At 41.4% G+C, this 20,718-nt stretch overlaps 4 protein-coding genes across 6 annotated transcripts in view; 1 reads left to right on the top strand and 3 right to left on the bottom strand.

Moving 5' to 3' along the window:
• LOC108098822 (synaptotagmin-like protein 4) overlaps positions 1–8,048 on the top strand; it is a 59,787-nt gene extending 51,739 nt beyond the window's left edge. For 2 of the 3 annotated variants that reach the window (XM_017201977.2, XM_017201975.1), the window contains 6 exons: positions 5,667–5,851; positions 5,920–6,114; positions 6,180–6,434; positions 6,621–6,895; positions 6,957–7,165; positions 7,223–8,048. In XM_017201977.2, the coding sequence (XP_017057466.1) occupies positions 5,667–5,851; positions 5,920–6,114; positions 6,180–6,434; positions 6,621–6,895; positions 6,957–7,165; positions 7,223–7,374 (1,271 nt within the window). In that variant the 3' untranslated portion in view covers positions 7,375–8,048. Of the gene's footprint in view, positions 1–3,928; positions 4,694–5,666; positions 5,852–5,919; positions 6,115–6,179; positions 6,435–6,620; positions 6,896–6,956; positions 7,166–7,222 lie in introns of those variants that run through there. The other variant, XM_017201978.2, reaches the window with a different exon arrangement.
• Positions 8,049–9,610: 1,562 nt separating this feature from the next.
• On the bottom strand, positions 9,611–13,630 carry LOC108098823 (solute carrier family 22 member 6). Its single transcript, XM_017201979.1, has 5 exons — positions 13,266–13,630; positions 12,944–13,202; positions 12,039–12,453; positions 11,238–11,744; positions 9,611–10,799 (listed from the first exon to the last, which is right to left on the bottom strand). The coding sequence occupies exons 1-5, from the start codon at positions 13,593–13,595 to the stop codon at positions 10,628–10,630; spliced, it is 1,683 nt and encodes a 560-aa protein (XP_017057468.1). The 5' UTR covers positions 13,596–13,630; the 3' UTR covers positions 9,611–10,627.
• A 631-nt stretch (positions 13,631–14,261) lies between these two features.
• LOC108098777 (solute carrier family 22 member 13) lies at positions 14,262–17,103 on the bottom strand. Its single transcript, XM_017201911.2, has 4 exons — positions 16,672–17,103; positions 16,350–16,608; positions 15,860–16,283; positions 14,262–15,406 (listed from the first exon to the last, which is right to left on the bottom strand). Exons 1-4 carry the CDS (start codon positions 17,002–17,004, stop codon positions 14,767–14,769), a joined length of 1,656 nt encoding a protein of 551 aa, XP_017057400.1. The 5' UTR covers positions 17,005–17,103; the 3' UTR covers positions 14,262–14,766.
• A 432-nt stretch (positions 17,104–17,535) lies between these two features.
• Positions 17,536–20,322, bottom strand: LOC108098971 (organic cation transporter protein). Its single transcript, XM_017202187.1, has 4 exons — positions 19,736–20,322; positions 19,256–19,514; positions 18,779–19,199; positions 17,536–18,588 (listed from the first exon to the last, which is right to left on the bottom strand). The coding sequence occupies exons 1-4, from the start codon at positions 20,066–20,068 to the stop codon at positions 17,925–17,927; spliced, it is 1,677 nt and encodes a 558-aa protein (XP_017057676.1). The 5' UTR covers positions 20,069–20,322; the 3' UTR covers positions 17,536–17,924.
• Between the last annotated feature and the right edge of the window lie 396 nt (positions 20,323–20,718).

Here is a 20,718-nt window from a genome sequence, read left to right as displayed (position 1 = left end):
GTCTGCACTTAGGAAAAAACTTTAATAAAAGTAGTAAGGAAGTTGGAAAAATATTTAAAAGGAAATATTTAGATATTAAAATATTACCTAAATTGAAATTTCTGTTTCTACACAGAAAAGGAAAATTCATGCTTATGGGAAATTCTAAATATCTATTGGTAATAATTTCACATCCTCTAGAAAATCTTTCAAAAACTTGTGTAAAAACCACAACCTGTTGAACCACCTACCAACTTATATTCCTACCCTATAAATACCCCAAAATGGGTCCCCAAAATTCTACTAAGGAGGCAGCCGCACCCTAAACTATTTATGCTGATTAGGCTGGAGCAGGAATTTGGGGAATGCGGCAGCTCCTCCCACAAACCCCCCATAATGATGATGTTGATGTTGGCCAGCCAGGGAGCTGCACACTCATAGATACACACTCACACCAGTTCGGATGGAGACATTTGGTTCCGCAGACAGCTGCTTCGCCCGAAATAAACTCAATCAAGGTCAATTAACTGTATCCATATTTAGAGCTCCACTTATGGCCAACTGCGGCTCAATTTCCAGTTGGCGTCTAAAGCGATTTTCGCACAGTTGCGTAGTCAGTGTGTTAATGTGGTTCCAGATGTAGAAGTATTACTATTATGTGGTAGTAGTTTTGGATGTGTGCAGCACTTCGTGAATCTGGCTTTGTTCCGCTTGGCGGGGGCGTACGTTTTTTATTCGCTGTTTTCTATGTATATTTTTTGGCCGAAAAGCTGTTTTCGCTTTTGTGGCCAACAATTATATACCGCTTGGTCAATGGAACTCGAACTCGCAACTTGAAAACCTGGGTGCAGGCGGGCTTTGAACTTTGCTGTGTCATTTAGAGGTGGTTGGTGGTTGAGGGATAGTTTGAATAATGGATAACACACCCTGATGATTTTCACAATATATGTTATAAAATCTATTACACTTTAATATAAATCCAATGAAACTTCACATGTAATTATGAATTTTACTGTAGGAAAAACATATTAATCATGAAAAGAGAAATCGTATAAAAACTCATTTCGGTGAAATGCCTTTTATATTTTCTTTTATAATAATAATAAGTAGCTACTGCGATTCGGCACATTAAACCGCAGATAAGCCATTAAGCTTTCATAGACCCCAAATAAACCATGGAAATATGTATTAACTATCAATATAACTTTCGTTGCCTAACAAAGAATTAAAGGCTTAAGAAAAAGATGAGTATAACATAATTAACTCATTTCCGAAAGACAATTAATGTGGAATTTTTCCTAATGATCAAACAAGGTTGTCATTCAACTCTTTCACGTTGCCATCTCTAAAAACAGTTGTGTTTACACAGTTTCTGTTGCCAGTTCAACCAACTCGTTTGTCTTGTCCAAAACACAATTAAATAGGTGCCCCCTTTAAGCCTCCGAGCCAAGAAACTCTTTGTCAGTATTGAACTTCTGTACACCCATTCGGTATTTAAGCTCTTGACGTTGATAAAGAGCCTCTGCTCGTTTATTTCCTGTATTTATTTCATTTGCTCATTTTGCATCCAACAATTAATGTTTTTGAGGTGACATCGCCGCCAGAAGAGTTTCGTTTGGAGATTAAATAACTCTTGTATATATATTTATACATTATATTATATATATATTTTCCACATCTATTTTCGTGCATCGCTGCACTTGAGGAGTGCGGAAGTGGTCCGTGCTCCGTGTCCACTTCCATTTTCCACTCCGCCACGATGTCCGTGCCCATCCGGCAACCGATTAAGTGTTTTGCACCGAAAACAAAACAAACCCCAACAAAACACAGGCCGATGCATGCAATAATATTGCAGTGAAACGATTTCCACAATTATGCAAATCGAATCCGACTGGCAATTATCACAGCCGCATGGCGGAAGTTCCAAGTGGAAAAGTGGCAAGATCACCCTGTAAGCCGCTTTCTTCTGATCTCAGATCGCAGATCTCAGTTCGGTTTGGCCCCTAATTAAATTAACCTTTCTGCCCGAAAGACGAGACAGAATACCCAGAAATGCGATGCGGAATGTCTCTATATTTTCCACACTCTTCCACTGACAAATCTCAATGGCTCGGCGAGGAGAGATCTGTAGTTCTTGGTACAAGACTTGAAATTAGCATAAAAAGCGGTTAATTTTGTGGGTTTTAATGAGATTTAATGGCTTAAATTTGCATCTTATTTAAGATCTTTAAACTATACTTAAACCTATTTCAAGAATGAGGAAATTATCTACAAACAGACCTCTCACCAAAAAACTAAACAGAAATGCGAAAATATATTTTTTAAAAATCATCATTACCCCTAAATATAAACCTATAAATATTATATGTACATATATATATATATATATATATATAATATTATTCTTCGAATTTTTCTTTTCAATAATTTTCCTAAGATCAACCCTCTTCCATAAATTTCTTTTCGTTGGCTCTTGTTAATTCCAATTTCATTGGCGAGGCGCCCCTCGCGACCCCAAAGTTCAATATCTGAATAATTGAATAAAACTTAGATTTCGATGCTGGGGTTCTGCCAGCGACTGCCATCTCGGGATCAGTTGCCTCGAATCGCGTAACGGGACTGGGGCTGCGATCTGCTCTATAAGGCCACGCGAATTCCGATCTTAACTCCAACGAACCGATTTGCTTTCAGTGAAAGTGAAGTGAAGTCTTTCGCTCACTTTGGCTTTTAGTTCGCCGGGTTTTCGCTTTGGGTGTTTTTATTTGGTATTAGCTTGTTGTTTTGGTGCTTTGGTTTTGGCCTTGCCGCTCACGTTTATCGCTCCCTGTGCTAACAAAGCGGAAATTATAGAAGTGTCATAAAGAAGCGAAAACGAAATGAAAATATTGACGACGGGCCGGAGATATTTGTCAACAAATCGTGACTGCATAAAAGAAATTCAAATTTCCAACAGCAAGTGCAGACGTTTTGAGGGCCCCTTTTAAGCCGTTTTAATGGATATTCCTCTGTTTAATTGGCTATTCGTATCGCTAGTCCAATTTCAGCCCTCTGGGTGTAATCTGACCCAGTTTTATTGGCTTACTGCCGCGATTGTTGGCCGTTCCCCTTCGATTTCACACCTTCGTTTTGGCCATCGCCCGAAGGCTGCGGCAAGTTCACGGCCGCTATACATTTCAAGTTAATTAAATCGACGTCTGTCGGTGGTGGGCAATGCAAATGTTTTTATGGCCAGGTGCCAGCAATCTGAGATAAGCGGCTCTTAAGCTGCGATCAAGTGCTCCAATTACGTGTCCGAATAGCCGAAGATTGTGTGTCGCCGGGCATCTTATCGAAAGGGCCTGTAATCTATGTCACATTGCTCAAAAATAGTTCATTATCAGGCGTTTTTGCAGTAATGTATCTGAAAGATAATAAGTGGAGGTTATTTTATCAATGGGGTGCAATATCAGAGCAAATAAAACAGACAACACTTGTTATCTATTCTTGATCAAAAAGTATTTTTGTTGAAATTCCGTCTATAAATAATAAGTAATAATCTTCACAAAACTTTCCATAAGATTGTATGCATTTTTTCACGTTCTCTTATAAGAACTATTCTGATATACAGAAATAACTTATTGTCAGAATTATCTGAGAGATAAAGAATGGAAGTTTTTATCGCAGCTCAACCCTTTTCATCGGAAAAAAAATAACTATTTGCTTTTGAAATTGACAAAAAAAAGCCTTTCATATGAATCTTCCCTCACATATATAAATGATATGGCATATCCAAAAACAATTAGGTACAAAAAAATAGGCCAAAAAGCCTCGCAAAATTATTTTGTAGACTAACTTGCTACATTTGCTTTGAACCAAAACCCCTAAAAGTCATACAAAATAATGAAATAATTGCGATAAATAAATGTTTGATTGCAACCAAGACAATTTGGCTATGTTTCCTTTTAAGACCCAAAGCTGAGACCTTTCTAATTGACTCGAAGAGCTGCGCAGTGTAGGCAATTGAGAAACCCATCAGATGACAACTGTCAACTGGTTGGCGAAACCATAAAGCCAAAAGTGATATCAAAACATTTGCAGTCGGCTGCGGATGACACCAAAAAAAGCGGTCACCAATTAATCTTGCCACCAAAACGCGCAATTGTGAAATGAGAAATCGAGAAAATGAAGCAAGTGACTCGTTTAATTGGCCCGCGGCGAATGGCAAACTCAGTGGCGAAAGAAGCCGCCAGCTATAATGTGTTTGCCTCCTCATCCAACTGCACCACCTCCGCCTCCTCCTCCCCCAAGAAATCCCCGCCAGCTTCGGGTGCACCTGCTCCACTGGCTCGAGTGCACAACTATGGCAGAGTGAAGTCCCAGCCGGCTGGCTCCTCACTGCCCTCCAGTTCGGCTGGGAAAATCCAGTACGCCGCTCTCAATCGCATGAGAAAAAAGAGATCCGAAGATGGAACCAAAAAGCTCAAAGGGAAATCCAAATGGCGACGCCTTTTTGGCAGATGTTTGTGGGGGAAAAAACGACGTCAAAGGAACTATCAGGATTATTGGAGCAGTGCTACTGGAAAGCCAAAGAAATCTCTATTTTTCTGTTACTGCTGCAAAAGAAGAACAAAGAACTACGACTACGATTCCGAGGAGGAGGATGATGATATTGACGCCAAGGTGGCTTCCTATATTGCGGAAATGAAGCAACGGGAGGCGGTGGCCAACGGGCAAAGTGAGGAACCAGTTGAAGAGACCACAAATCCTGTTCCCCAGGAGCAACTGCAACAGCTTCCTCCTAAAATGCGATCTCCTGTTTTAGTTAAAAGAAGAGCTTGGACTTGGGACGATAGTTTGAGATCTAATTCGGACAGGTTTCTTGAAACCCTCGAAGAGGATTTACCAATATCGTGTGAGGAAGTTGTTGCTACTGCTCCTGGTGGCAGGACTTCGTTGATCCTGCACCGACGCACTCCTCTGCATGTGACCTTCGTGGAAAACGAGGATGAGGATGAGGATAGGGAGGAGCATCTTGAGCAGGAAAGGGGTGCGCTGCAAGGTAGGCGGCAACTTCATCGGTTCATCGGCTTCGTCCGCCTGCCACCAACTGCATGCTTCTTGCACCGATGCCCCAAGATGCTCCTCCTCACAAATCCCATATTGCACTTGCAAAAATTGTATAGTTATTTGGGATCTAATTTTATAAAGTTCTATAAATTAATATATTTTTTGGGGTTGCCACAACATTTTGTTTAGAGTTTCAAGATTTAACATTACCCTACCCATCAATTTCTGAGAATTGGGTTAATTTTCATTAACATTCATATCATATGAATGCACTGAATAAGCTGAAAATAAAAAGACAAAAAATTGCTCGATTTAACTTAATTCAGCCTCGCTTTGGCCTTCTAAATTACGAGCATGATGAACCCAACCTTAACCCACAATAATTGCAAAGAACTTTTAATTTAGATCACGTTACTTTTAGATAAGTAAAGACTAAGTAGCAAAATCAATAATTATCAACATTAGCTAAAACTGCAATCAAACTATTTTCAACGATTGACGACGATCGTTAATGCTAAAAATACCATTCGACTATTTCCATCGATTGTCGGCGATCGTTAATCATCGGCTCACATAGATCATTAGCCTTAATTGAGGAAAACTCGAGTGCTAATTGATGAATTTTCTCTTTTTTCTTGCAGAGGAGGCCAAAGTGGCCGCCGAGGAGCTGTCGCGATCGCCGGTGATGGGACAACGACATGGAGATGGCACCGGCAGTCCCATCCAGTCACGTGCCTCCAGCGAAACGTGGCCCACTCAGTCGGATGAGGACATCGATCGCCTGGTGGCCATGCACCAAAACAGGAGCAGTCTCAGTTCTCTGGGGGTAAGATAAACCCTTCTTTCAAACCAGTAATTACTGATTAATTAATTTAATAACTTTACCATTGATAGGTTCGCTCGGAGTCGATGGCCAGCGTTTATTCGGGTGCCGGTGAGGGTCGCTATGGCACCGTGGTGGTCAAAGGTCAAGTGGAGTTCGCCATGCAGTACAACTACAAGCTGAGTGCCCTGGAAATCCACGTGGTGCGCTGCAAGGACTTGGCAGCCGTTGATGCCAAACGCAACAGGAGCGATCCTTATGTGAAGGTGGGATTTATAATCCTTTTCCCTAGAAATATTCTTTTTAATTCTATGACTGTATATTTTTTTAGGTATATCTTCTGCCCGACAAATCGAAGGCCGGCAAGCGCAAAACCAAAGTCAAGAAGCACACGCTGAATCCCATCTTCGATGAGACGATGCGCTTCCACACTCCCATTTCCAGTCTGGAGTCGCGAACTCTTTGGCTGACGGTGTGGCACTCGGACATGTTTGGGCGGAACGACTTCCTCGGCGAAGTCAGTGTCAATTTGCAGGGCCGCCTCTTCGACAATCCCCAGTCGCAGTGGTACCTCCTTCAAGAACGCGTAAGTTGACAAACCCTTTTCCCTAAAATATTAATATAATTATAAGAGAGGTATAAATACATTTTTTTTGGTTACTTTTTTGCAAAAGATAGAAACAAATAGTAATTCAAGATAAAAAAAATTGTGTGAAAACAATCTAGTTTACTGATTTGGTTATATTAATTCCTAATTGTCCTAATTTTACAGAGCGAACCCTTCGATGAAGTAGCCACCTATAGAGGCGACATTGTGGTGGGTCTGAAGTACATTCCTCCAGAGAAAGTGAAGTCCTCCTTCTTCTCGCGCGGCTCCTCGGTAACAGGAAGCTCCTCAAACTTGCGTAAGTTTGGGGGCAGCATAAAGTCGGTAACCTCGAAATCAGAACGGACTTCAAAAGGAGGCCAACTACACGTGTTGGTCAAGGAAGCCAAACACCTGAGTCCCATCAAGGCCAATGGAACCTGCGACGCCTTCTGCAAGAGGTAAGCTCTCAAGTTTAATTTAATAATTATCAGTTACTAATTATATTCTTTACTTTACCAGTTATTTATTGCCCGATCGCACGCGGAGCTCCAAGCAAAAGACACCTGTGGTGAAGCGCACTTTGCATCCCAGCTGGAATTATACCTTCGTTTACGAAGATGTTTCCCTGGAGGAATTATCGGAAAGAGCTTTGGAGCTAACCGTTTGGGATCACGATCGACTGGCCAGCAATGAGTTTGTTGGCGGCATCCGTTTCTCCCTGGGAACTGGTAAGTTTTAACTACCTATTCCCATCCGAAATCCTTTTAAATAATTATTTTTAATAGGTCGCAGTTATGGAAGGCAAGTGGAGTGGATGGATGCCACCGGCAAGGAGCTCTCCCTCTGGCAAAATATGCTCGATCGACCCAACTTTTGGGTGGAGGGCAGCCTGGTACTGCGTTCCAGTTTAGATGGCATAAGAGCCAATTTGCCATAGGCCAACCTCGAAGATTAGAAAACGTATTGTTTAGAGCCAAGACAAACCACAAAAGAGCAGTTCAAATTGCCAATGGCAAGCTGCATTGTATTGTATTGTATTAATTATGCGATAATTATCAATTAACGATCACTACGACTCTGAGAAGCATTACTAGCGTTTTAAGACAGAAGGAAGACGATTGTAACATTCACAATTTAGTGTTAACAGTGTGGAACGATGATTTCTGAATACTCGAATACGTCGAAATATGGCGATGACGCTGCAAGTAGCGCAGTTCCGCCAAAAACAAAAAGCAAAGTAATCAAGGCAGACATGAGAAACTAAGCAAGAAAAACAAACCTTATCAAGTTTATGGCACTAATTGTAAGCGCAATTCTCAGCTATTCGATGCAGATAAAAACTACAACTGTAAAGCAAAACGATGTGGCCCCAAGGTTGGGCTGTCTAGATCTTAAGAGAGTTTGTATGTGTGTGTTTTTTTTCCACCCCCCTCCAACCCCCTCTCCCCTTTCGAGAGGCATTCGCAATTGGCATACTATATGCGCTAAACTACGATAAACCTACAAACTAAAACGTATCGTTAAAACCTAGTTAAATCGAGGCATAAGCTTACTATGTATAACTATCCATAATATCCGAGAAAAATACAAATAACATTTTTGTAAATTCAACGTTTTTGGTTTTTGTTTTCCACTCTTTCGTTTCGTAGATCGTAAGTGAACGGTATTCTAAAGTGTATGCATATATATATATCTATCCTGACATCATACATATCGCGAACATTGTGCAAATCCAGCTAAGCTTCATGCCACCAATTTACCTGAGAAGGTAGATGTACCCACCACAGCAATCAATGAATCAATCAATTCCCATAGCAGCCAAATATATATATATATATCACCTCCCTCCAGATCTGGATATTGTGGACTTTATATAGGCATATTGTACGGATACCCTTTAGGTCTTAGGGCAGCTCTATAAGATGAATTGTTTCAGAGAAATCACTTTTATAAATACAAAAACGAGTCTTATGAATGCTTTTGGTGTAAGTGGATATTTACCATGATAAAAATACAAATATCGATAATACAAAAAATAATATTTAACGTTGAATGAAACTTGACAAACAAACAAAAATTTATAGAAGATGTTTTTTATAAATGAAAATTGCTGAATCACTCGTTGCCTAAATACCGCTTGTCTTTTATACTCGATGTTTTCGAAACACCACACACAAAATGCACACACGCCTGAAATTCGGTGATGATCACGATGTAGGACATAGAGTACATTAAAACACACACTTTTTGGTAGATAATGGCTCACCACGAACGAAGTTGATTATGATGTTGATATTGATATTGATATTGAAGCTATAGAAATCGATGTGACATAGAATACTTTCTCTAAATCAGCATATGATACATGTCAAACAATAAGCAGCAATTATTGCAAAAGTATGATAAATGGTATTTAGTAGCATAGAAAAAGCGCAAGTAGGAATCCACACAGATACTAATTCTACCCGCAAATAGTTCATAATCTAAGGTTGAAGCGTTTGCTGTTGGTTGGCTCCCTAATCTAGCCATAAATTTTGTTGGGAGCCCAATCACACCCACACCTAATATACATATATACACCCACACACATACACGCCCAACACACACACACACACGTAGTGTTAGTTTATTCCCTCTAAAAAGTCTCCAAAGTTTCAATGTTTACTACATGTATATTTTTCTACTACTTACTATGTACTTACCACCTAAATCAAGAATATCACTCACCGCAGGCGGTTGTGTTTTAACAATCGCCAGGCGGTCTTTACTTATCCACTTACTCACTGAGATGGTGCTATATAGTCGTATATATGTATAGGATATATAGGATACAGTCTCAGGTCGCGAGAGAACTATGAGAGATCTTTTTACCTTTTTACTGTGTATAGTACGTGCATTTCGGATTCAACTGGACAACTATTGTGAACTAGTGTTGATTATATAATATATATAATGCCGACTTCACACCTACCTATGTACTTTATGCATATACATCTACTGAGATACACTAATGCTAACCCCTTTACAAGCATTCCGTAGTCTTAAGCGATCCGAGGAGGGTGTTTGTTGTTTAGCCCCAGTTTGCAGAGCCCCTTAGTTTTAGGCGATTTCTATAGAGCGTTTTTGACGTTTCCGTTGCCAGACAGAAAAAAAAAACAAAAAGAACACACAGATTGTAGTTACAGATACTGATATCAGAAATATTTATGTACCCATTGTATTTGTTAGCATTCGCCAGAATTGCTCATAGAATATTATTGAATAGCGAACCCCAAGGAGAATATGTTTAGGCCCCTCCAAAAGGACACATGTTGCGTTAATGTAGAGAACTTTTTTAGCGAATACACACATAAGTTACACAAATATACATAGTAGTAGATGATGATGATCTGAAAGTTAAAAAAACGCTGCGGTTGCCTTCCTAAAAGCATTAATCTTAGTCCTTTCACAGCTGACACTGATCGTATTTCCCTGAACTGCCCTGAGAACAATCTTTTGACCCCATTTACATAAATCGTTTTACATTGATCTAATACTTATGCTCAGTTAAGGTGAAACTCTAACTTAAGTTGGTCCCTGTGCTGAATCACCGATTATTGGATTGGTAGGCGAAAGTCTTTTTAGTTTCCAATCGGGCTTTTGTAATCTGGTAAGCAGCGACAGGGCCCTAAATCACTTCTCGCCACGTCTTTACACTTAGAATTAAGATTTAAGAGAACTTGGACCTTTGGTCAGTCGGTTTTGCAATGCGGAAATCCCAGTTGAGATACCGCGAAAATTGTTTAGTGCTAGTGTTCGTAAGACTTTCCATGGCAATTGGCTGGCTGGTGGGGCGAAGCGATCAAATTGTAGCCATTATGTTTGTGGCATTTAAGCGTTACATAATTACAAGAGTTTACATAACCATTTACAAGATACAAGATACTTATGACCCTTTTACTTACAAGTAAGTACTTAATACAAAAAGGCAACAATACCGACAAACACACGATTCCAACAAGCTCAATACAAGTTGCTAAGTTAAAATTGTGTTAAATTTTGTGAACAGCAGTGAATCAATAAAATAAAGCAAACTTCACATCTATTGACAACTTTCGCAACTGCCGTGTCCACCTTTCTTTTCTCGGGAAAACCCTTTGGGGTTTTCCATCGAAAGTCTGTGGGGAAATACTTTGATTGGGCTCTCCTCTCTACACTTCCGCTTCCGCTTCGGATTTTGTTTGTCCATTGAGCCGGTGCAACTTCAGCTCCTCGCCGGGTTCCTTGGCCACATCCTCGTCGTTCCTCTGCCAACAGTCGAAGGACAGCATGGACTCGCCCTTGCCAAAGTCCTCGCCGTCCGCCAAAGTGATGGGCAGTTGTCTGCGGAGTGGGAAAAGGTAAATATTTAAAATGAGTCCTTTCTTATTAAATATTATCTCAATAAATAGGCATGTTGTAGGCAAAGCAATAGAAACATGTCATGTAGAAATAATACATACATATTAAAAAAAAAAAATTTTATTCTAGGATGCCACTAAATGAATTAAGAATTTATTTAATTTTTTTATAAGGAATACGAGTACTGTATTTTGACTTTAAAAACGAACTAACTTTAAAGACAAGGTTTAAGCACAAACATAATATAAATTTTCAAATTTAAAGATTTTTAAATTCCCTTAAAAATTTCGTTTCCCCTTCTGTTCCGTTCTCCCATTGGAAAGTCTGCCCTTTCAACACTCAAAACAATGCTTCTATCTCCCCCTGAATTCCTGTTATTTTTTTCGCATTTGGCACTTTGGCATTCCCTTTGACACTCACCTGTTGTTCGTTTCCGGCAGAAGGAGCGTGCAAACGGAGGCGGTCAGCAGAAGGAGCGCCAAAATGAGGGAGGGGGCGGCGGCCAGCTTGGTGCCCAGGTGAATCAGATAGGGTGACACAAAGGAGGCCCCCGCGGCGGCCAGGTGCACTGCAGCAATGCCCCGCGAACGCACACAGGTGGGCAGCAGTTCGGAGGCAAACTGCGAGGTGACCGTGTAGCACATGGAGATGCCCAGTCGCATTGGCAGGGCGAAGGCCAGCAGCAAGGTCACGTTGCCCTCCGCCCCATCGGTGGAGAGGGCCACGCCCAGAGCGCAGGAAAGCAATCCCGTGCAGAGCATGGCCAAAAAGGCCGTGGCCTTGCGACCCACTCGACTCTGCAGGAGTCCCTGGATGAAACCCGAGGGCGGAACTGCCAGGGCAAACAGCGAGAAGACGACAAACGGGGAGAGGCCCAGTCCCTCCACATTCCGGGAAATCGTGTTAAAGCTCAGCGATGTCAGCATGCTAAAGGTATGAAATTATACGGAAAAGGTAACCCAGTTAAATTAGATTGCTCGGCATCAAAATAAAAGCACAAAATACTTTCGCAAAAAATGTGCGCTTTTCCCACCCAATGAATTTAATATATTATTAACAAATAATATGAACATTGCCAAATATTTAAAAATATAAAACTAATACAATAAAACATCTGATCTTTCTAATATATTAATAACTAACTTACTATTAACAACAATTATATTTCCTACACTTATACTCACTCAATTCTTTACACGTACATTTTATTATTATACTTACAATGTAATCACCACCAAAAGCGATGTTTTCCTTAGATTTGGAGTCCTCAGCAAATCGAAAATTCCGGCCGTTTGTTCAGGTTGATTTGATAGCTTCCTTTTGACGATGCAGTTTCTGCGGAAGGCCTCAAAGTCGGAAGCCTTCACCTCCCTTCCGTTGAAGTGGGCGATGTGCTTTAGCCTGGCAATGGCACCCTCCACATTAGTCCTTGTAATTAGCCACTGGGCACTCTCCTGCACCACAAAGTAGAAAAGGGCCACCACCAGTTGAAGGAGTGCCGAGCAGGTCAAGTAAATCCTCCAGTTTCCTGCCAGAACAGAAAGCCAGGGAGCCACCAAAGCACCCAGGCAAAAACAAACGCCCAAGGTTCCACTTATGGCCAAGTTCCTTAGTTTCGGAGCCAAGTATTCCAGAACTGCAAAATGAATTTAATACTTAACAAGTTATAAAGTATTCCAGTGTTTCAACAATCTTTTAAAGGGAAAACAGCGTTCTAAAAACTTATTTACATACGTAATCACAGAAAAATTTAATGAAGCACGTTTGTCGCGATATGAGCTCAAAAACCTTTGCTGTTATAAAAGTAATGTCAAATCTTTATGGTCTTGGGGTTTATTTACACCCGAAAATTGGCATTACATGGAATTAACTCAGTTCGTGAACCAAAGATAAGTTTACTCTTTGTTAAATAGAAATCTCTCTGTGAAAATATTTTACCAGATGCAAACAACATTACCCTAATGGCCTTTTAAACTTAATTTGATGCGTAACATGGGAAGTATTTAAGGCAATTATTACTAGTAGACACTGTTGTTGACTCTGACTTATATATATGCCAAAGCTTTTCCAAGATCTACAAGATCCAAGATCCCCAACGCGGGAGATCAAGATATCGCAATGCTTACCCAGAATAAACATCAGATAATAATTAGCCGTGGCAGCGAGTCCAGAAATGCATCTAAAAATGGCAAAGTGCACAAGATTCGAGGCGTAAGTGGTTAGGAAATCCCCCACAAATCCACACTGATTGGCCAGGATTACAGCTGTCACTCTGCCAATTTTATCGCCCAACATGCCAAAGGTAAAGGTTCCTATTAGGGATCCAAGGAAAAAGAGGGATTGTCCAATGCGCGCCTTGTAGGCATCTTCGCAAACCCAATTTAGCTGGAAAAATAGAGATGATATTTTAAGCTGTTATACTTTATATTAATATCTTTTATTATTTACTTCCGCATTCATGCTCCTGAAACCGAAGTCGTAGTCGTATATCCATCGCTGGCAGGTCTCATTGCTCACCGTGACCTGATCTCCCTCGATCTTCTCTAGCCGCGTGCAGGATGCCTCCTTCCCAAATGGAGCGTAGATGGCGGCGATCTCCTCGAAACTGCGGTTCACCAGAGCCTCATGATAGCACCAGTGCTTTGGCACGAAGCCAATTATGTTCTGCGAGTAGTAGTGCACGGTGGTCGTAAAGGCCACATAGCCGAGCAGCAGAATCATGAGGTACTGATAGCGACCCGCACTGCCGCACTTCTCCAAGATCTGGTCGAAATCCATGCTGTTCTGCTCTCGCTGAGATTCTATTAAGACTAAACCCCACCGATCGGAACGAAGGCGAAAAGCGTTCCGATTTAAAAAAAAACAATCCGAGACGGAGCGAAAAGAGTGCAAGGTGGCCGGATTCGCACGATGAGTCCACGTTCTATGTACGATAAGATTGTTTTGGGGGCGGCTTATCGCCTATATGGCGGCGGGTCTCTCAACTGGCAGCACTTTATTATTTAAGTGAGTTCCCTCTCATTCACTCGAATCTTAACAATCGCCGGCGTCTCGCGAGAAGGAAAGCCTTCTCCGACATAGATAAAAATGAAAAAAAAATAGAAAGACGCGGCGTGACCTCTGATTTGTGAATCAAACACATGAACAACAATGCAGGCGGGAAGTATCATATGTAGGTTGAATGGACTCTTAATAAACTAATAAAACCAAAACAACAAAGTGCCGCCCCTTCTCAAATGTAATATTAGTAAGGTCAAGATTGCGCTTGAAGAAAAGCAGGAGTGACAGGCTAAATTCCCCAGCACGAACATTCAAATACTCTCGCATTTCATTTTGCATGGAGAAATTGTGTTCTTTTAAGTACTTAAATCATTATTTTTATAAAACCACTAAGCTAAAACTTTTATACTGTCAATAATACACAAGCTAAATATTTAAAAAACAATTTAATAACTGCGTTCATTTCCTTAACTTATTTTAATGCTCACAAATACTAAAATAACAAAGACCCTGAGCATGAATCAACAAATTACTTAATGATGTCTGAAACTTTTATTATCCAAACTCTCAACAATAATAGTTATTACTGTATTGTCAGCTTAATTTTTATCTTTTAATTTATTTATTTCACATTGTTATGTTCTAAGTATTTTTATTGAAAGTCTAAATACCTTTATTGCGTTGCCTCGAACAGTCGTCTAGATAAGTAGATACATTCTTTTGACTATAAATATTTAGTTCCTAATATATAGCCAACCATTTTGTAATCCTTATTTTGTATAGATACTTAAATCTCATTTTACAAATAACAACTAAAGTAATGTTAAGTAATAATAATTAATATTTTTCAACCATACAGTCATGATTAGGCACTGTTAATTTCAACAAAGGTAATTAAATGCAGTTTTCTGAATTGGAGCAATACTAAAAACATAAACATTAAGTACGACTACTCCGCCATAAGTTTTTCGTTCGTGCCCGCACTGAGATCGTGTTGATCTTCCTTATTGGTGCTCCTCAGAAAATCAAACATCCTTTCGTTCTTGCCAAACTCCTCACCTTCGGCTAAGGACATTGGAAGCTTTTTGTTTCTCGTTTCAGGCAGGAGTAAACAAATCCATGCACTTAGCAGGAGCAAAAGGCACAGGATTATCGAGGAGGCAGCTCGGAAATAAGTGTCCAGGTGCAGAATGTATGGCGAAAGGAAGGAGAAGGCTGCTCCCGTGACGTGGATCACCGCCAAGCCACTCGATCTTACGCAGGTTGGCATTAGTTCGGCAGAAATCTGCATGGTGGATCCCGTGATCACAGAAATCCCGAATCGGGATACCAGTAATAAACACACCATCACCGTGGCACTTGGTTGTGTCCAGAAGGTCAGCAAAATCCCTGTAGCCGCCGTCATCACTCCAGTGGCCGTCATACTAACCACTGAGGTGAACTTTCGACCCAAGTTCTTTTGGACTTGAGTCTGAAAAATTCCCGAAGGAGGCAGTGTCAGCGCGAAAAGGGTGAACATGACAAAAGGTGAGATAGTCAGTCCTTCCACATTGCGGGACATTGTGTTGTAGCAAAGCACCGTTATTGAGCTGGAAAAAAATATGTTTAAATAAATCGAAATTCTATTTATAACAAGAATGGAAGCTAGCTTCGGCGAGCCGACCCTTATATGTATACCCTTGGAGTACCACAAAATCTGATTAAAATAAGAAAAGTTATGAACTGAATGGTAGTGAATTTTAGTCAATTTTCAGCAAACCCATTTTTTTGGAAATTTGGAAAGAAGTTGCGTCATAAAAATTTAAAAAAATCGGCCAAAAATAAAAAAATTTCCAATGATGCAGTTTGTTAGAGAATTAAAATACAAACGATTAGAGGTATGCCGCATCGAAAACGGATGAAAATAAGAAATGTTATAAAGTTTGAATTATTGAGTTTTGATTAATTTTCAGCAAACCTATTTTTTGGAAATTCGGAAACGGGCTGTAGCTCGCTATTATTGAAATGTTTTTCCATTTCCAAAACTCTTTAAATTTACTTACAAGACAACCAGCACGTAGATCAATCTGATTCGAAGGCGTGGAAACTTGAGGGCATCGATGAGACGCGACTGCTTCTGCAGGGAAACCTGGCTGCTGGCCTCCGACTCCTTGATCTTGCAGTGCTGCCGGAACAACTCGAAGTCTGTCTCACTAACCTCCCTCCTATTGAACTTGGCCACCCGGCGCAGCCTCAACTCAGCTCCATCGATATCGTGACGAGTGACCAGCCACTGGGCGCTCTCCTGCACCAGAAAGTAGAAGCCAGTGACCAGCAATTGGGGAAGTGCAGACCAGGCCATGAAGGGTCGCCAACCGCCCAACCAAACCGCTTGCCAAGAGGCACTTATCATGCCCAGACAATACCAAACAGACATGGTGAGGTTTAGACCCACACTTCGCATCGTTGGCGAGACGTACTCCAGCACTGAGGTGTTTGAAGAAAAAAGAGTTAATACCAGATAAGTCAAAGAGCTGTAAAGTGATAACGTACCCAGAATGTACATGAGGTAGGCGTTGGCCTCAGCAGCCAGGCCCGAAACGAACCGGCTGGCCGAGAAAGTGATCAGGCTTTCGGCGAAGATGGTGGCCGAATCGCCGAGGAAGCCGCACCAGTTGGCCAAGACCACGGCTCTGATGCGTCCGATCTTGTCACCCAGCAGGCCAAAGAGGAGAGTGCCGCACATGGAACCCACAAAGAACAGGGATTGACCCACTCGCGCCTTATAGGCATCATCGCAAACCCAATTTAGCTGAGGGATTAAAAGATACTCCTAAGTGAGATACTTTAAAGAGGCTTTCGGCAGAGAACTCACATCTGCATTCATGCTCCTGAATCCGTGATCATAGTTGTAGATCCATCGATTACAGGGTTCCTCGCTGGCCGTGGCATTACCACCATCCTCATCGATCGACGCCAATCGCGTGCACGAAGGCCTCTTGAATGGGGCGTAAATTGCAGCTATTTCGGCATAGCTCCGGTTCACCAGCTGTTCGTGATAGCACCAATGATCGGGCACAAAGCTAATGACGCTCTGGGCGAAATACTGCCGGGAAACGATGAACATTAACAGGCCATAGAGGGCCAACAGCATGTACTGGTAGCGATGGCTGTCGCCGCACTTGGCCAGTATCTCCTCAAAGTCCATGGCCGAAATCCCCGGGTGATGCAGATGCACTTGAACGGCACCGAAAAACAAACAAAAACCTCCGGGTCCTGAGGTTCCGCGGTCCGCTCTCTTCCGCTGCCACGCACATACTGTCGCTCTACCAAACGCACATATCGCCAGTCCGCTCCGGCATTTTGGTATGCGGTCCGCTCTGCCATCAGCCACCAGCTAACAGCCGCCAGCCACCAGCCACCAGCGGCAAATAGTTAAGAGCGGATTGTGAAAGCGGCTGCGGTAAACTGATATTGGAGTTGAATAGTTGAATCGACTCTTGGGGCTCTCCGCTGCGCTGATAAGTAACCCGCTGGACAATCATAACTTTAGCGTCCTGATTTAATTATTACGCTTGATAAGCGGCTTTGTTGTAATCGGCAATCTACTATTCAAAATATACAACTGTGTTACTGCTAATTTATACGGACAACTTCGATGATGCTGAACGCTTTACAGCCGTCGCACAAAGTGGTGTGACTATTCTTTTTATGCTCAAACAAACTAAGCTCTGAGAAATGTATTCAAATCGTTTATTTATCTCTTTTAATTTCGGGCTGCAGGTTTGCGTTTTTATTTTTGGTAATAACTTGTTGAAATTAGCATATGCTTTCGTCAAATATTTTGTTTTGCATTTTATTTTAGTTTGTGTTCTATTCGGGTTTTGAACTTTTTATATGGTCAAGGTCGTAATAACCAATATAAATGCTAATTTCGATGTTCTTAGTTTTATATTTTACAAATTAATCATAATTACATATCTTTGATGACATGTGAAAGGGAATGACATAAATTAGCATTGAATGACCAAATAAATTATTAGTATTTGATAACCGAGTATATGAACATTAGATTATTTTCGGTTAAGACTATGAATTACAATTTAAAGATAACAAAATTCACTATTGCTAGGCGGTTTTTGTCATAAGAGTGTCTTCTTCCACGGGTTTTGTACTCATTTCGACTGGAATATCGGAAGTGTCTGCCTTTCGCGGCTTCGTAATAAAATCAAATACGCCTTCTCCTCGGCCAAATTCCTCTCCTTCGGCCAAGGACATTGGAAGTTTTCTGTTCCGAGTTTCTGGCAGTAGCAAGCACACATAAGCTCCAGATAGAAAAAGGAGCCCCAAAATAATCGAGGGAGCTGGCTTAAAGTAAGTTCCCAGGTGCAAAATGTAGGGTGAAAGGAAAGAGGCGGCAAAACCTGCCACATGGACCACTGCCACGCCCCTTCCTCGCACACTGGTCGGGATTAGTTCCGTGGAGAACTGCGAACTGGCTCCATCGGCGATGGAAACTCCGAATCTGGCCGCCAAAGTCAGTCCCACCAGTAGCACCACGTTGCGATTGCTCCCCTGCGATATCACCAGTCCTGCAGCTGCGGCAAATATTCCCGTGATGGTCATCCAACTGACCGAGGTAGCCTTGCGACCGATGCGATCTTGGAGGAGGCCCTGGAGGTAACCCGAAGGCGGGAGGGTCAGGGCGTTCAGCGAGAACATGATGAAAGGCGATATGCCCAGACCCTCCACATTTCGAGCGATCGTGTTGTAGCAGGGTGTAATAATTATACTGTGGAGGAAATTAACAGAAATTATTATAAGAAAAAGATTATTCACAAAATTTAATAAATAAAAAATCCAATGGAAAAACTGAGAATATAAAATGATATTAATTACATAAGCTTACTTTTAATTAATAATCTCATATTCAGTGGATTAATTTTCCCATATTGAGTTGAAAAATAAAAGTAAACACTTACAATATAAGCAATAACTTGATTGCAGTACTGCGCATGCGCGGCGTTTTCAGCATGTCCAGCAGTTTGGCTTGACTTTGCTCCGCCTCCTTGGCTTCCTTTCTATAGTGTTGTTCACAGTAGCTGCGAAACGTCTTAAAATCTTCATCGGGCACCTGTCGGCGATTGATTTTTGCCACTCTCTGCAGCCTTTTTATAGCACCATCGATGTCATTCCGCGTGACCAACCACTGGGCACTTTCCTGAACCAGAAAATAAAACAAAGTAACCAGGAGCAGTGGAACTGAGGAGCAGGCCAGGAATATCCGCCAGTGGCCAACCCAAACCGCCAGCCAAGATGCACCAATCAAACCGAGACAATAAAAGCTGCCTAAAACTGTATTAAGTCCCACGTTTCTCAGCGAGGGTGAGACATATTCGAGAACTGTTCAAAAAGCAATTAAGTTAGTCATTTCAAAACATTTTTTAAGTGGTACTCACTAAGTATATACATGAGATAAGAGTTGGCATCGGCTGCCAGGCCAGATATAAAACGACTGACAGAAAACGAAACCAGACTATTGGCGAATATGGTCGAGAAGTCGCCCAAAAAGCCACACCAGTTGGCCAAAATCAAGGCCTTGATTCTTCCAATACGATCGCCAAGCAGGCCAAAAACCAGAGTTCCAAATACCGAACCCACGAAAAAAAGAGACTGGCCCACTCGTGGCTTATAAGCCTCATCGCAAACCCAGTTCAGCTGGAAATATATTAAGCTCAATAAGTTGCATTTAAATAAATTAAATTACAAGTTTTTTTTTAAAGGCGTTCCAAATAAATATTAAAATGTGGCTCGATTTTTTACCCAAAAAAACTAATTATTAGATTGCATAGCACTTAAAGTAATTCTTTATAATTGGTTTTAAAATTGAAAGTGTTATTTTTGCCGAACGCCCCTTCACAAAAACTTTGTAGACTCACCTCTGTATTCATACTTTTGTATCCAAAGTCGTACTTGTAGAACCACCGATTGCAACGCTCATTGCTGAGCGTGTGATTCAGTCCATCCTCATCTATTTTTTCGAGTCGCGTGCACGAGGGTTTCTCGAACTGCGAATAAATTGCCTCGATCTCGGCGAAGCTGCGATTCGCCAGCTGTTCGTGATAACACCAGTGGTCGGGCACGAAACTGATGACGTTCTGTGAGAAGTAGTGCATCGAAACGACGACCATGAGGTAACCATACAGGGCCAAGAGCAGGAACTGATAACGACTGCTGTGGCCGCACTTGGCCAAAATCTCCTCGAAATCCATGTTCCTGATAGCAGATTTTTGCGGCCCCCAAACTTTACCGGCATTCGCAGAGGTTTGATAAGCGCATATCTGAGGGGTCTGGCATTTATGGCGATTGGGAGTCAGCTAATCGCCAGCTGGTTCTCAAAATCGGTTTATTAGTCCCGGAGAACCGAGTGCTTTTCGAGGGTTTTTAAGGCTTCGAGGGTTTATTGAACGCTGTGAAAACCCGTTCCCGATGTGTTCTGCTGACACGGAGCGCACATAGCCAACTGGTTGAGCCTGAGACCCAGAGTCGAGTGCCCAGTTCCTCAATTTGGGGAACAATATCTCTCCATAAGAGAGAACTGCTTACATGAGAGCCACTGCCACTTTTTTCGATTCACTCACGCGCTCATTCAATTATGCGGCATTTGAAAAAAAAAAAACGGAAAAAAAATAACACTCGGCACGTTCGGGAGCGGAATGCGGTTTGAAAATTTGCACTGCATTTACAAAATTTGAATTTCAATTAACTTCAATTTTCGCCACTTGGCGACCAATGAAAACCAGCCGATCAAGCCATGAGTTAACTTTGATTGATTGATATAAAAGTAAACCACAAATTTGTGTATCTTAATTACTTATTGATTTTAAAATGCAACGAGAATTGCTGGCAATTTGAAAACAAG

The sequence above is a fragment of the Drosophila ficusphila genome, unplaced genomic scaffold, assembly GCF_018152265.1.
Source record: "Drosophila ficusphila isolate 14025-0441.05 unplaced genomic scaffold, ASM1815226v1 contig_791, whole genome shotgun sequence".
NCBI lineage: Eukaryota > Metazoa > Arthropoda > Insecta > Diptera > Drosophilidae > Drosophila > Drosophila ficusphila.
The sequence above is the reverse complement of the archived record's forward strand: the minus strand, read 5'-3'. Positions and strand labels throughout refer to the sequence as shown.

Coding starts and splice junctions, on each gene's coding strand:
- LOC108098777 (XM_017201911.2), bottom strand. CDS start 17,004: ATGGACTTTGAGGAGATACTGGCCAAGTGCGGCGACAGCCATCGCTAC. Junction 16,609..16,671: donor TCAGGAGCATGAATGCAGAT/GTGAGTTCTCTG, acceptor TTAATCCCTCAG/CTAAATTGGGTTTGCGATGA. Junction 15,407..15,859: donor ATCTACGTGCTGGTTGTCTT/GTAAGTAAATTT, acceptor ATTTTTTTCCAG/CTCAATAACGGTGCTTTGCT.
- LOC108098971 (XM_017202187.1), bottom strand. CDS start 20,068: ATGGATTTCGAGGAGATTTTGGCCAAGTGCGGCCACAGCAGTCGTTAT. Junction 19,515..19,735: donor ACAAAAGTATGAATACAGAG/GTGAGTCTACAA, acceptor ATATATTTCCAG/CTGAACTGGGTTTGCGATGA. Junction 18,589..18,778: donor ATCAAGTTATTGCTTATATT/GTAAGTGTTTAC, acceptor TTTCCTCCACAG/TATAATTATTACACCCTGCT.
- LOC108098823 (XM_017201979.1), bottom strand. CDS start 13,595: ATGGATTTCGACCAGATCTTGGAGAAGTGCGGCAGTGCGGGTCGCTAT. Junction 13,203..13,265: donor TCAGGAGCATGAATGCGGAA/GTAAATAATAAA, acceptor CTATTTTTCCAG/CTAAATTGGGTTTGCGAAGA. Junction 10,800..11,237: donor CTGCCGGAAACGAACAACAG/GTGAGTGTCAAA, acceptor CCCACTCCGCAG/ACAACTGCCCATCACTTTGG.